The 13352-nt window shown below is 44.0% G+C and overlaps 1 protein-coding gene across 2 annotated transcripts in view; it reads left to right on the top strand.

Moving 5' to 3' along the window:
- LOC144121250 (uncharacterized) overlaps nt 1-13352 on the top strand; it is a 28469-nt gene that overhangs the window by 3607 nt on the left and 11510 nt on the right. Inside the window, exons 3-5 of one of the 2 annotated variants that reach the window (XM_077654361.1) lie at nt 2825-4154; nt 6503-6616; nt 10065-10407. In XM_077654361.1, the coding sequence (XP_077510487.1) occupies nt 2825-4154; nt 6503-6616; nt 10065-10407 (1787 nt within the window). The remainder of the gene's footprint in view (nt 1-2824; nt 4155-6502; nt 6617-10064; nt 10408-13352) is intronic. The other variant, XM_077654362.1, reaches the window with a different exon arrangement.

Raw genomic sequence — 13352 nt, 5'->3', positions numbered from 1 at the left:
TAGTTATCTGAGATTTATATCTGCTGATTGTTTTGGCCAGTATGATGCATTGTGGTATTAACACACATAAGGCATCTATTATAGGACTGTTTTGTACATAATCCAAGTGGTCTGTCACAAACTGAATCTAGAACAATAGAGCATGCTTTATATACTTCCTGTGAAGAGTTCTTGACAAGGAAATGGTGAAAATTCAAGAGCGTGATCATACTGAATAATGCAGTAGATACGGCTGATGCGATTGTCAGTCAGCAGCTAGTTATGAAGTGTTAGGGAATTAAAATAGCATTGGAGTCTTGTTCCCCATTTATGGTGTTGTTTTCGTGCTCCATGGTGAAATTAGCCTTTTTTTTATTTTTCTAGCCATTCCTTGACAAATGTCCCCCTGATCACAGTTGTCCCGTTTAATCTATTTTGTTCCTGTGGGGCTGTTTCTGGAAAGAATGCAAAGTATGAATTATCATACCTTGCCTTCAGCCTTTGTTGCTTTCTGCTGTGTACTGTTTAGACTCCTGAGGAGCTGTTCTGACCATGATATGGGATTGAGCCATGGAATGAATGTCTATGCAGTTCAAGCAGAATGTAATAGTTTAACATCTGTTATAGTGCTTAGTCACCACTTAATGAAGCTAGATTAGTTATTTATTTGTTAACCATTTACTGAATTATATATTGAAGCCTTATGTAAGGGTACAGTATGAAAATGAGATAAATTTTTAACTACATGAATATTGTTAGGTAAAAAGGATTTCTGTGAAGTTTCCTAGCTGTTGCTCCTTATCATTTATCATCTATTCATTGATTAGCACATTGCTGAAAATGCCAAAGTTGTAATGCTTCTCTACTAGTCATCCATAGAGAATGTCGCAATGATGTTCACCTTTTATTGTTTGATTCTGTGTCACCTTCACAGTATGAATGCGTAGCCAAAAGTTTTCATAGAAAGTGCTTTGCATGCAAACGTTTTATCAGAACACAACAGGGGAAGCACCTGCGTTTTCTTTTATTTAGGCTCAGTTTCAAAGTCTCAAAGTGAATGTTCGGCATAAGGCTTTAGCTTCTTACAAAAAACAATCTCAGACATCATAGAAGCTGGTGCGCACGGTCGCAGTGGTTCCATAGCGAACTGGTCGCATCTTACTTGGCAGACAAAATGCTAAGGTGGCTGTCGGCACTAATGAATAAAATAACATGAAAAACAAACAAAATTTTTCAGCAATACTTAATCGCACGTGTAAACTTCAGGCATCACTACTATCTTTGGCTTTCTGCTGGTGTAGCCGGTACTGCTATTTGCGTTTTTGAGGATCCTTTAATAAAAGGAACTTTTCTTGCTGTGTTCATGCGTGTAATTGTTTGTCATAAATTAATTCTAGTTATGTTTACCTTTATCATCTGTAGATTCAGCGCTGTGTAGTTTGGGCAGGACCTATTGATCGGTGTTTGGTTATATTGTTATTAAGTGGCACGCCTCTCCTGTACAGTGATGTCTCATTTAAATATGCCTTAATGATGTAAAAAAGCAGTCTTATTATGGTTTCCTGCCTTTAATACAGTGCAGCGCAGCGCAAAAAGAAAGCGTATGAAACCTGGCAACTTTCATGTGCATAACGAATTGACTACATGACACGTCTAAATCACACTGAATATCAGCTGCAGCACACAACATTTGGTATGAGCTCAGTTCCCAAAGGAGTGCAAACCCAGCAGTTATTGCAAATTTATGCACTTAGCTGTCAGTGCAATGAGCAAAGTATGCTGAAGATTTGTGAAATTTCAGTGCTGTGTGTGATTGCACATTGACTTGCTATGAAGCGGAAACCTCAATTGATTCACTCTGGACGCATTGCAGGTTATGTTGAGTGCGATAGTATGGCATGTGAGATGCGTGTAGAGGATTCAGGCACTGTGTATGCTGATTTGTACTCATAATGACTTTTATTTGATCAAATGCTGAAGGTGGCACGAAATATGTATGATTTCTGAAACATTGGACATCAATTTAAGCTTTCTATTGCATCACATTTTGATTTCTGATGATAAGTGCAAAAAGGAAGGAGAATAAATCCCAACTGCAAGCAAAAATGCATGAAATGGTTTTCGTGATACTAATACATAAAGGGCTTTGGATGAAAACATGCAGCCTCTTTTATTTTAATCAACCGCTGCAACTGAAGAGAGGAAGCTAACTTGGTTGTATAATTTGCATGTGCGTATCTTGTAGCATATAGGCTTCAAAAGGCATTTGTGACTGACAGTGTCATTAATATGTAACCAACAGAAAATGGTGCTTCAGAAAGGAAAAAAATTGGAAATGCAATGCACTGCGATCGCAAAATTATCTGGTCCGAGTCCAACGTCGCATAAATGGGGGGCAGAGGAGTGAAGTTCATGATCTTACATATTGCATCACACTGATGGCAGTGCTAGTCTATAGAGTGGTGAAGCTCAGGCTCAGTAGTGCAGCCCTTTCTTTTGTTCCAAATTTTCGTACATTCGTGCCTTGATTTTTGTGGTTGTAAGAAATACGGTTTACTTGCTTCTTCTCCTTTGTATTGTTATTTTAAGTAGGTTGCGCACATTAGGCATACGAGTCATTCATAAAGAATAGTTGCCAAAATAGACGCTGGGTGGGCACTTGCAAAATGAATTATATTAAGCCTCCTTTAGCACACTGGAGGCGATTGTGCAGCTTGGGCATGCATGCACAGTAGCACATTAAACATTCAATACTTAGCTAAACTGAAGTGGTAGGAAAATCTAAAATGTATTTAATTGCTTGTACCTGGTTAATTAATTCATCACTCTTTTTTTTTTTTTACAGGAACTTGCAGCCTGTCACGCAGAGGCAAATGCACCATGATCAACCTCTGCGTAAGCAAAGCACTAACCATCCTCTCTCCATGTTACTGAGAGAGTTGCAACAAATTGCAGACGGGAGTTTTGCTGTGCCGAGCACATGTGCTGATACAAGGGAGAAGCCTGTTGCACCTGACACCAAACAAGTGCAGCCTTCAAGGACAGCTGCTGGAACATCCACCAGTGTCACTACAACTCCTTTATTGCCAGCCTCGTCAGCTTCCCTCAGTTGTCAGATCTCACTCTTGCCCGTGTCCACTGTGAGCAGCAGCAGCAGCAGCAGCAGCAGCAGCAGCAAGGTTACAGCACTTCCTGTGAGTCTGACTGTTTTGCCTGTGACTGCGGCCTCTGCCCCTGCACCGTCTGTTACCACCACCACCAGCTCACCAGTTGCAGGTGGAAACATTTCAACCCCCCGGGCTTCCTCTGTTCAGTCTAGCCCACACAGCATCCTGCAGAAGCTCCAGCTAAACACGGGTCTCACAGTGGTGCCAGTTCAACAGAAGGAAAAACTGAGCAAGGAGGACACTGCTGCAGATGGCACGCTGCGCAAGAACACGTCTGCTGGAGACAGCACTGTGTCTAAAGGTGAAACGGCATTGATCTGTAAAGATGGTGCAATTGCAGTTCCTTCGGGCCTGAGCATAACGAGTGCACTTCCCAGAGCACCTGCGGGTGATAAGGCTGTGACCAAGACATCTGAACAGGTGGCAGTTATACAGATAGGCAAGGCCAGCCAGCACCAGCCACACATTCCCACTACAAAGCCAGCAGCATCAACAGTGAGCACCCCGGCTGCTGGACGAAGCCATCCGCCCGTGTCACATCAGCCTGCCAGTGCCCCAGCAGTGCAAGCTATGGCTCAGAGAGCAACTATTCCAAACAGCGTAGCTCCCAAGACTTTGCTGCTGCCTCGGCATCAGCAACAGCAACATCATCAGCAACAGAAACAACATCAGCAACAGCAGCAACAGCAGCAAAAGCAGCAACAACAGCAACAGCAGCAACAACAGCAGCAGCTGCAGCAGCAGCAGCAACAACAGCAACAGCAGCTGCAGCAGCAGCAGCAGCATCAGCAGCAACAGCAACAGCGGCCAGTTGCCTACAGCAGGCATGTGGTCGATCCAAGGCCTCAGCAAATGTCGGTATACTCTTCTGCTGCTGTGTCAAGGACTGCAGTGCCTGCACTTAGACCCATGACTATGACAACGAGTGCCCACCGGCCTTTGCTGCCACGGCTGCCCACAGCAATGCATCCACCTGCAAGCAGTGCTGCTGGACCACAACCAGTACAGGTATGAACATGACTGATACTGTATAGGAGCTGAAACAAGCTACTGTATGGTATCCACAGTTTCAAACTCGTGGACTTCAAAAATTTACATTAGTGTGCGTGGTACAATACTATGCCTTATAGGCTGGTTTTACAGCAATAGCTGTTAAGCGCTTGTTCCTGGTTTTCGTGTTGTAGTAGGCATAACTAGTGGGTGCATTGCCATGGTTACCATGGGAGGAGGAGGGTATGGCAAGAGCATAAGAAGGCGAAACTGGTTAGGTGGTTGACACAGTAACCACCTGGACGATAGTTACCCTGGAAGGGGTAGGGTATGGCGACAGTGTAGCAAGATGTAACCGGATGGTGGTTACTGGTTACCATGGGAACCATCCACGAAAGGTGGTTTTATTTATTTATTTATTTATTTATTTATTTATTTATTTATTTATTTATTTATTTATTTATAGATACTGCGATCTAGTACAGATCATAGCAGGGTGGAAAAAAAAATACAAGCATATGAACACTCAAATTCATAACATTTGCAGGCACTTTTCAAACGTCAATAGAGAATTATGATTAACAGTCTCGCTATTAAGTTTATTCCATTCAGTAATTGTCCTTGGAAAAAAAGATTATAAAAGAGGAGGTATGGTGAGAGCGTAAGAAGGTGCAGCGGATGGGTGGTTGCCATAGGAACCACCTAGAGGGTAGCTACCCTGGAAAGAGGAGGAGGGTTATTGTAGAAGGAGGAGGCTATGGTGAGAGCATCAGAAAGCATAACCAGACTGTGGTTACAGTTGAAGGAGGAGGGAGAGTATGGTGAAAGCGGAGGAATGTAGCACAGATCATCTGTGACGCCTGCTGCAAAATGCACTGCCTGAGGAGAGGGTCATCGCTGGCGTTGGCAACTAGATTGATGGACTAGTGAGGAGAGCTAGTTGAAAAACAAATGTGGAAAAACGTGGTGGAAAACCATACAGATTTGAAGTCGCTCTCATATTTACTAGAGTATCCAAAGCATAACACATGGGACAAGGAAAGAACAGACAGAACAACTCACTGTGAATTGAGCACTCTATGTCTTGAGCTGTGAATCCATTCGTAAATATGTACAAATTTTCCCAAGTGTCTGCCTTAACATAGTGCTCTTATATTCTCTGCCTCAGCTTATAGTGAAATAACAATTCTTTAACAGCCATTGTTGAATCTTGCGTTGCACAGTGGGTGGTACTGCAAGAGTCAGCGTCCTGTCACTTTTTTTGTTCATATTCTTAGCAGGAGCAGCATTACCTTATTTCTTCTAACATATCAATAATCAGCTGTTTCAAAAGAAGGAAAGTGTGGGACAAGCCATACTATTAGCGTTTGCCTGTGAGCTGCCCGTTTCATATTGTTTTCTTTAGAGATGTTGAAGCAGTGCAGTGATTAAAGCACCGACTATCAGAGGCATGTTTAAATTCCCTGTAGAAAATCGGTAAAGGCGTTTTCAAAGAATACATTTTGCTGAGTTGTGCCAGTACATCCGACATAGCTTGATATAATGAGAGAATTACAAAATTTAAAAAATTACTGATTTAATCATATTGATCTCACACACGATCCAAGCACACGCTCACATGTACACAAAATGAAAAAACTGAATGCTCGATTCTCTTTATGAGCAAGACATCATATCTCAAGAACACAACTCGTGTGGAATTTTTAGTTTCAGCAGCTGCAGGTAGTGGTGCTTGCATTATAAGAACACTAAAGGGAATAATATGGTGAATAGCGCCGCACTGACAGGTTAGTATTGTGTGTTGACAGTTACGTTACTTTTGCAGAAAACACAACTTTGAAAAGCCGGAAAAGAGTGCAAAGGCTAAAAGCAGGCGGTGGAGCCATGGCACATTACGACAACACCAGGTGCACCTGGTGTTGCCATGGGAACCATATGAACAGATTCCATTTTGCAAAGCTCACTAAGTTGTACTGCATATGGTTTTAAAAATTTACTGTGCCACCGTTAGTAGGGCATGCCTCATTGAGGTGAAGCTGACTTACTAAGCTACAATATCCCATGTCACACCTGTCAAACTTTGCAGGCAGTCTGGCAGTAGGTTTGGTACAAGAAAAACCCTGCAGTGAAAAAAAAAATCTCTTTTGATTCCAAGGCTGATATTGCCCAATATTTATGTTATCACAGACACTGGGTTCAATGGGCCCACAAAAACAGCGCAAAGCTACAAGGGTGCAAAGCCCCGCCAGATTTAACTGTGATATTAGTAATAGGCTCATTCCACAAAAACCCAGTGTTGGCATGGGAAAGCAAAGACTTATCCCGCCCACCTCCACCCACCTTTCCAACCCACCTCCACCCTCCAGATGCGCCATCCACCACCCAACCACCATTCCCCTGTCACCACCCTCTCACGACAACAGCAACAAAGGGTGGAGAAACAAGAGCAAGGCGAGAAAGTAGTGGCGGCCAGTCCTTCGGTGAGTGACTAAGGCAGCCCGACACACTCGGCTGACTGAACAGTGGCGGCAACAAGAAACTGGAGGTCCCGCTCCCCAACGCTGCCAAGAGGTCAACGCTGTGGTGATTAGGCATAGGCGCCAGGAGAATGCCAAACTTAAAAAAGGGGACACTGAGGCAAAGAAGTGTAAGCGTCGAGAGGAACGCACTGCACCAGTCCAATGTAAAATCGTCTATGATCAAAAGCAAAGCCTTCATCATTGACCTAAAGTTCACGCACGAAGTTGCAGCAAACTTAAAAGCCTCTTGTCACAAACATGCTGTGCCAGTCAAAAGGCAAATCATTTGTTGTAAAGTGAAAAAAAAAAGACAGCAAAAGAGTAAAAGTGAAAGGCCTTCTGCTGTCACAGCTTCACCACATCAGCTAGTGTGATTGTTCATCACTGTTGTATTTCATTGACTAGGCCTGTGACGACCTGCCATACGCAGTAGCTTTGAAGTGTCAGCTCTCACAAGTACTTTCTTTTGCTAAGCACAAATCACTTGGCTGCAGCCCAGCATCTCTAGCTAGTGTTCCATTGTCAGGAGCATCAGTGGAGTGCACTACATCAAGAATGTGTCTTAATGAAAAAGGCAGGGCAACTGAGGGGACTATCGCTGTTTGTTTTTTGAATTTTCATTTCTTTGTTGGCACTGTCTTCGAGTGCCTTCCCCTCTCCAACTGTAAGCTTCTGGTTCACTGAGAACAGTGAAGGCTATTGTTTTTTTTAATGTGCATTGTTACTTCTACATTGCGCTGGGGAGTGATCTGGAGTAATACAACTGAGAAGTTCTTTTTATGACTGGCCACAATGGCTTAGTAGCTGTGTCATTCGGCTACTGATCCCAAGGTCACGGGTTCGATCCCGACTCCTTCAGCCGTATTTTGATGGAGGCAGAATGGCTCCGTGGTTATGGCGCTCGGCTGCTGACTTGAAAGACGTGGGTTCGATCCCGGCCGTGGCGGTCGAGGTTCGATGGAGGCGAAATTCTAGAGGCCCGTGTACTGTGCAATGTCAGTACACGTTAAAGAACCCCAGGTGGCCGAAATTTCCAGAGACCTTCACTACAGCGTCCCTCATAGCCTGAGTCGTTTGGGGACGTTAAACTCCCATAAACCAAACCAAACCAAACCACAAAAACGCCCATGTGCCGTGTGATGTCAGCTCACATTAAAGAGCACCTGTTGGTCTAAATCAATCCAGAGCCCTCCACTACGGCATCCGTCATAGCAGGAGTCGCTTCAGAGTGCTAAAACCCCACAATCTGCTCTGCTTCTGTTTTATGTTTATGTTCACTACTAGCAAATATGGACTGCTCTGTTACTGTTAGTAATTAGTGTTAAATATTTCTTTATTTCAGAACAGTTTACACTGCCTTAATAACTAGCAAAATTTTATATTCAAGAACAGTCTCTATACTTTTACTTTGTATTTGTTATTTTTCATTGTTTCTTTATGATAACCATTCACTTTTGTAATGACTTTTGGGCCTAAAGATATTTCAAGTAAATAGAAGGTCATTGTTTTGCATAGCCAAAACACTGGAAGAGTTCCTGAAAATTAATTTACGAGTGTAACCCAACATTGTACATACTTGCCTTTGGTGTCATCCTAAATGTTGCTGTAGCTACACCTTTGATAGCTCACGTTTAATGTAGTATGCATTTGTAAGGAACGCACAAATCCAGAAATTGTCTGTCTGTATTGTATCAGGTTGTCATGGAAAGCAGTTTGCCACATGTCGCCTGGTTAGTGAATAGGCAAGGTAAAGCGGACACATGTGAAGGCAGCTGATTCTTTGTGCAGGGGTTGTCTTTTTTTTCTTTCTTTCTGCAGCTCCAATGCATAACCCTCCAAGTGTCATACTAGCTTTCTATCGCCATGCGTGCCACACTGGTAGGGTTGTGCTGGTAATGCTTCATTGTTTGCGAGTGAAAGATTGCTGGTTGTCTGTTGGGCATCATTAAGGGCCTTCAACTACATCTGTTTGCTTGAATTTCAGCTGAGCAGGCAGGGCGCATAAACGATTGCTTGGTTGTTGCCGCAAGAGACAAAAGGGAGCGTAGGAGTGGTAGTGAAGTGCCAAGATGAAATCGGCCAGAGACAGAATATTGTTTCACCAATCTACCTAATGCAGTATTATTATGCAGTCGACACTGGAAAATTCGAACTCAGGGAGAATAAAAAAATTGCAAGGGACACTTAAGCTCCGCCTTAACGGTATGACGCAATAGCGTAATTTGTTAATTTCCTTATATGAAAAATTGGTCATTCTCTACGTTTATAGATCCCTGGGAGTCCTCATACCCCTCCTCGGGCAGCGGTGCAGTGATTAAGCAATGCACCACTGCCACGTAATGACGTATGCTCCCGGCGGTGGGCCTTGTGCGGCTCAGGTTGCTCTTCCTGAGCAACCAATCATTAATTTAACTGCCATCTGCCACGGTGGGCAGTTTGTTTACTACCCGGTGGGCAGGTTGTGGTGAGGCTGCAAGGTCACATGACCTAGGTGTGCACCAGCCTCCTATGTTGCTCTCTGAGGACCACCTGCCAGAGCCATGCCCACAATTTTTCGCTCACAACACCGACACCGGATTTTCTGTGGGGCCTTTAACGCTTTCACGTTAAAATGTATCTGAATTGGAGTTTGAATTAAGCCAAGCCTTTTAGTACACTTGAGGCTGATGGGGCCAAAGCATCAGTTTGAATAAATTGATAGTCTCAGTTAAGCAAGCTCAAAATAATGAAATTCCACTGTATACCTTTCACACAGAAGCAATGACGCACACACAAAAGTAACACCAGATGCCAAGCGTGCTGTTCATCTAATAAAAGTGGCTGATGGTGAAGGCTCCTCAAGCCGCGAAAGCAGCCAGGGAGGCGTTGCGCATTGCCCAGCACAAAGAACAAAAGTGAGTTGGGGGGGGGGGGGGGGGGGGGGGGGGGGGGGCAGGGCATGTTTGGCAGCCAGAAGACCTTACCAGTACCCGAGTACAAATGTGAGCCAACCTAAAAAATGCTACATCATTCCTGCAATATATTTCATGCTTACATCTACTCTCAATGATGTGATAAGCAATCAGTTTTTAAGACAATGAGCACCACACATACACTTCAGCACTGTCTTGCGTCACCATACTGGACTCCTACTGGAAGAAATTGACAGAGAACGCTAAAGATAAAATGCTTTAACCATGTGAAAATGCATTTTCCTGGGAAATTTACTACATTTACAAATGTTACATTTACTGCATTTACTAATTTACTACATTTACTACCAATCAGGATTCTATCCCCAATGCCATTGTCTTGTTTTTTCGTCAGTCGTTAGAATGCAGCAGTTCTTAGAGTGAACTAGAAACTTGCACCTAAAAAGGGTGGGTTAATATGAAATCATTTATGCCGCGCATTTGTGTCTTCCTGACAGGTTCCCACAAGCAACATGGCACCAGTTCTTGTTCGTGGCCACAACGCTGCAGGAAGTCCAGTGGTCTCAGCAGCCAAATCAGCAATTGTGTGTGGCAGTGCCAGGGTTCCGTGTGGTTCAGACCTCCAGCTTCCAGAGCAGAATGGCAGCACCACCTCCGCTGCAGTTATGCAGTCCCACCTTGGCCGTGGGGCGCCCTGTTGCCGGCACGGTCTTGCAGCCACCTGCCGCCGTTCCTCCGTTTCCATGGGGTGGCTTTGCACCGCAGAACCCTCGGTTCGTAAGCGCCGTGCCCCTCAGCGGACCACAGCCACTGCCTGGGCAAGCCATGGCGACACAACAGGTGTCTGTCGGCAGTCTTGTTGTCTTCTCAACTCAGTGATGTTGCCTGTTGCTCTGTGTGCCATTTAAGAAGCCTTTGTTGTTTCTTTTCTGGCATACAGTTAAATTTCAGGTTTCACTGTGGAAACTAAAGACAGTACAAAGATAAGCGTGCGTGCTTTTATACTCATGGCTGATAGCCAGCACGAGTCCCATTTAGCTAGTGTGAAAACCAGCAGTATTCCATTACATGTAATCCATGTGGTTATAGGTTTCTTCAATTTGGCTGCACTTTCTGCACTAGTTCACAAAACTACTATGCCAATGGTTTAACATGTGCGCGGGATTGTGCTAGTTGTATTGAATGCTGCGCATTTGCTCGAAGTGGCACATCTCGTGGAGTGGCCATAAAATTTGTTAATTTCAAAAATGATGAATTTTACACCGCCCTTTCCGTTGCATTGTGCAAACTGGTGCGGTTCGACTATCGCTGAGTCAGCGGGTACTCTGAAGACGCAACAAACGAAATTCTTTGACTTTGAATTCAATAGGTTATTCGGAATGCCGCTCAAGATCACCTTGGACAGACTGTATGTGTGGTTCAGGCTGTCGCCGTTCTATCTGGAAAGTGTCTGCTGTTGTCTGCCAATTACAGCAGAAAACAGTTGTGCCTGATAACTTGGATTTATTTGCACTCCGCAACTCGCGTTCACTGTCGGCGGATGGTGGCGGCGGTGCGGAACTAACTGGCAGGCAAAGGCATGGACTGTCTGGCGACCTCAAAGCCAGTCGCTACTGTACAGCAGAGGTGCTGATGGTGTCGCAATGAGTCATCACAAACGTGATTACTCGTGTATTAACAACAACATCTCACCTTCTGTCTCTTATACAAATGTTTCATTGTGCTGCATGTAATAATTTTTGCACACACAAAAGAGAAATGGTGCAACGCCGCGTGCGAGGCTAGACAGAAAGGGGAGAACCCATATGCAATGTGTCTGCCAGCCAGTTACTTACATGCGCGTACACAGACACGCACACACTCGCACACGCAATGTCATATCAACTGTTTGGTGAGGGCACAGCGCAATTTCCGTGTCTGGCATTGGTATGCAGCCATATCAATGCCGGGTCACTAAAACAAGCATTACCGTCGAACTGTCTGCTACCAAGCGCGCCAAGCACCTTCCACTACTACTTGCACAGGAAGAGAACTCGCTGGGAGGCTAGTGCAGAAGTGCAGAACTTGTGCGACACGACGTCAGATCGAGTGCTGAAGTGCAGGTGGCGCTAGCTGCTCTGACAAATCAAGTGCGAAAGTGCTGCGCTGCCTGAACTGGTGCAGAAAGTGCACTCAAATTGAGGAGTGTTTATATTTATTTACTCAAGCATGCAACTGTGCATGAAAAATGGGCAATGTCTGGCTTTGGTCCAACTGTAATCAAGATCAATGTGGAAGTGCCCAAGGAGAGCGAAATGTACCTGAATAAAAAATACATTCTGCTGTGCAGCAAGAGCAGCACAAATTACAGAACTTGTGTTCATTAATTCAATTTTAAATTATTTGACATGTTTAATTCAATCATGGGTAAAGGTTTTGGCACGCATCAAAATGCCTGGCTTACTACTATCTCCAAATCTGTCAAATAATTTAAGCTATTACTATGGGTCCTTCGTGGACCAATCTATGCCTGTCATCTATTTAGATTGATGCTGCAACATTGTTATGCTGAGAACCTCCAGAGTTTTGTAATGCCAAGTGTTCCAATTTCTACAGCTTCATTTGTGAAACAGAAGCAGTGGTACATTTATCAAAATAAACCAGCAATGTTTAGTTAGTGCACTTAAGTATAGCCATATTGAACTGCCTAGTGCTGTCCCTCAGAGGGTTTAACGGGTTAGAATTAAGGATATGCAAGGGATATGTTCAGCATGTCCTTAAAATTTTGAGGAGGAACCAGTGTTGCTAGTGTCCGAAATGACTGTGGTAGTAAAATTTCACAAAAGTTTTTTCTGGTTTCACCTGACAGCATAGTTACCACAAAAGCTGTTAGAGTAAAGCACCAACTTAGAGAACAGCCTTTTGCTGCAAGCATGCATGAACTTTCACCTCCTTCCTTCCTTTTTCCCTTCCCTTACGGTGCAGTGGAGGTGTCCTTTGAGAAGTGAGGCAGTTACTGCACCTTTCATTCCCCCCCCCCCCCCCCCCCCCAAAAAAAAAATTCAATATTTTTCAACTGGCCCAATGTCATGACATTTTTTTATTAATTAGTTGGCCAGAACGGTTTCACCCACTTTGCATATGCAACACAAAACCATGAAGCAGCAAGACTGATGATGAACCCGGCTTGCGCACCGCCTTGTTTGCCGCATGCTTCACTAGTGGGGGGCGTTTTTTATCGTTGGACTGGTGAGTACTGAGGACCATGATTTAAAGGGGCCCTGAAGCAATCTTCATTAACGCTACCAACTTTGTCTCTGAGCAAGGTAGTTGCTCATATTATGCGGTCTGTTTAAAAGGCTAAAGTGGTCATCCTCCCATGATGGGTTTTTGAGGGACTCATAGACCACATTCAGTGTTTGGGTCTCCTAAGAACAAAACTAGAGGAGTTAACATGGACCTGCCAAAGCCATCCTGACATTTTGCCAAGATTTCTGTTTTGTTAGTAGGGCCCTACTCATGCTTAGTGGGTCAAGCAAGGGCTACCGCCTACAAGAAGACACCTAATTTGAAGAATTTCACAGTCTGGCTCTATCACCTGATTGATAGTGTGAATATGATTTATTGTCGAGTAGCCTTTACGAATACTTGTTTGATCATTTGGTTGATTGAAGTCTAAATTTGTCCTTATTCTATTAGCGATCACCTTAGCAAATACCTTGTAGGCAGCAAACATTAAGCTGTTGGGGGCCGTAATTTTTGAAGTCCTTGACATCTCCTTTCTTATTCCATGCCTATTGACAGAA

Source organism: Amblyomma americanum, chromosome 2 (genome assembly GCF_052857255.1).
Source record: "Amblyomma americanum isolate KBUSLIRL-KWMA chromosome 2, ASM5285725v1, whole genome shotgun sequence".
NCBI classification, from domain to species: Eukaryota; Metazoa; Arthropoda; class Arachnida; order Ixodida; family Ixodidae; genus Amblyomma; species Amblyomma americanum.
The sequence above is the reverse complement of the archived record's forward strand: the minus strand, read 5'-3'. Positions and strand labels throughout refer to the sequence as shown.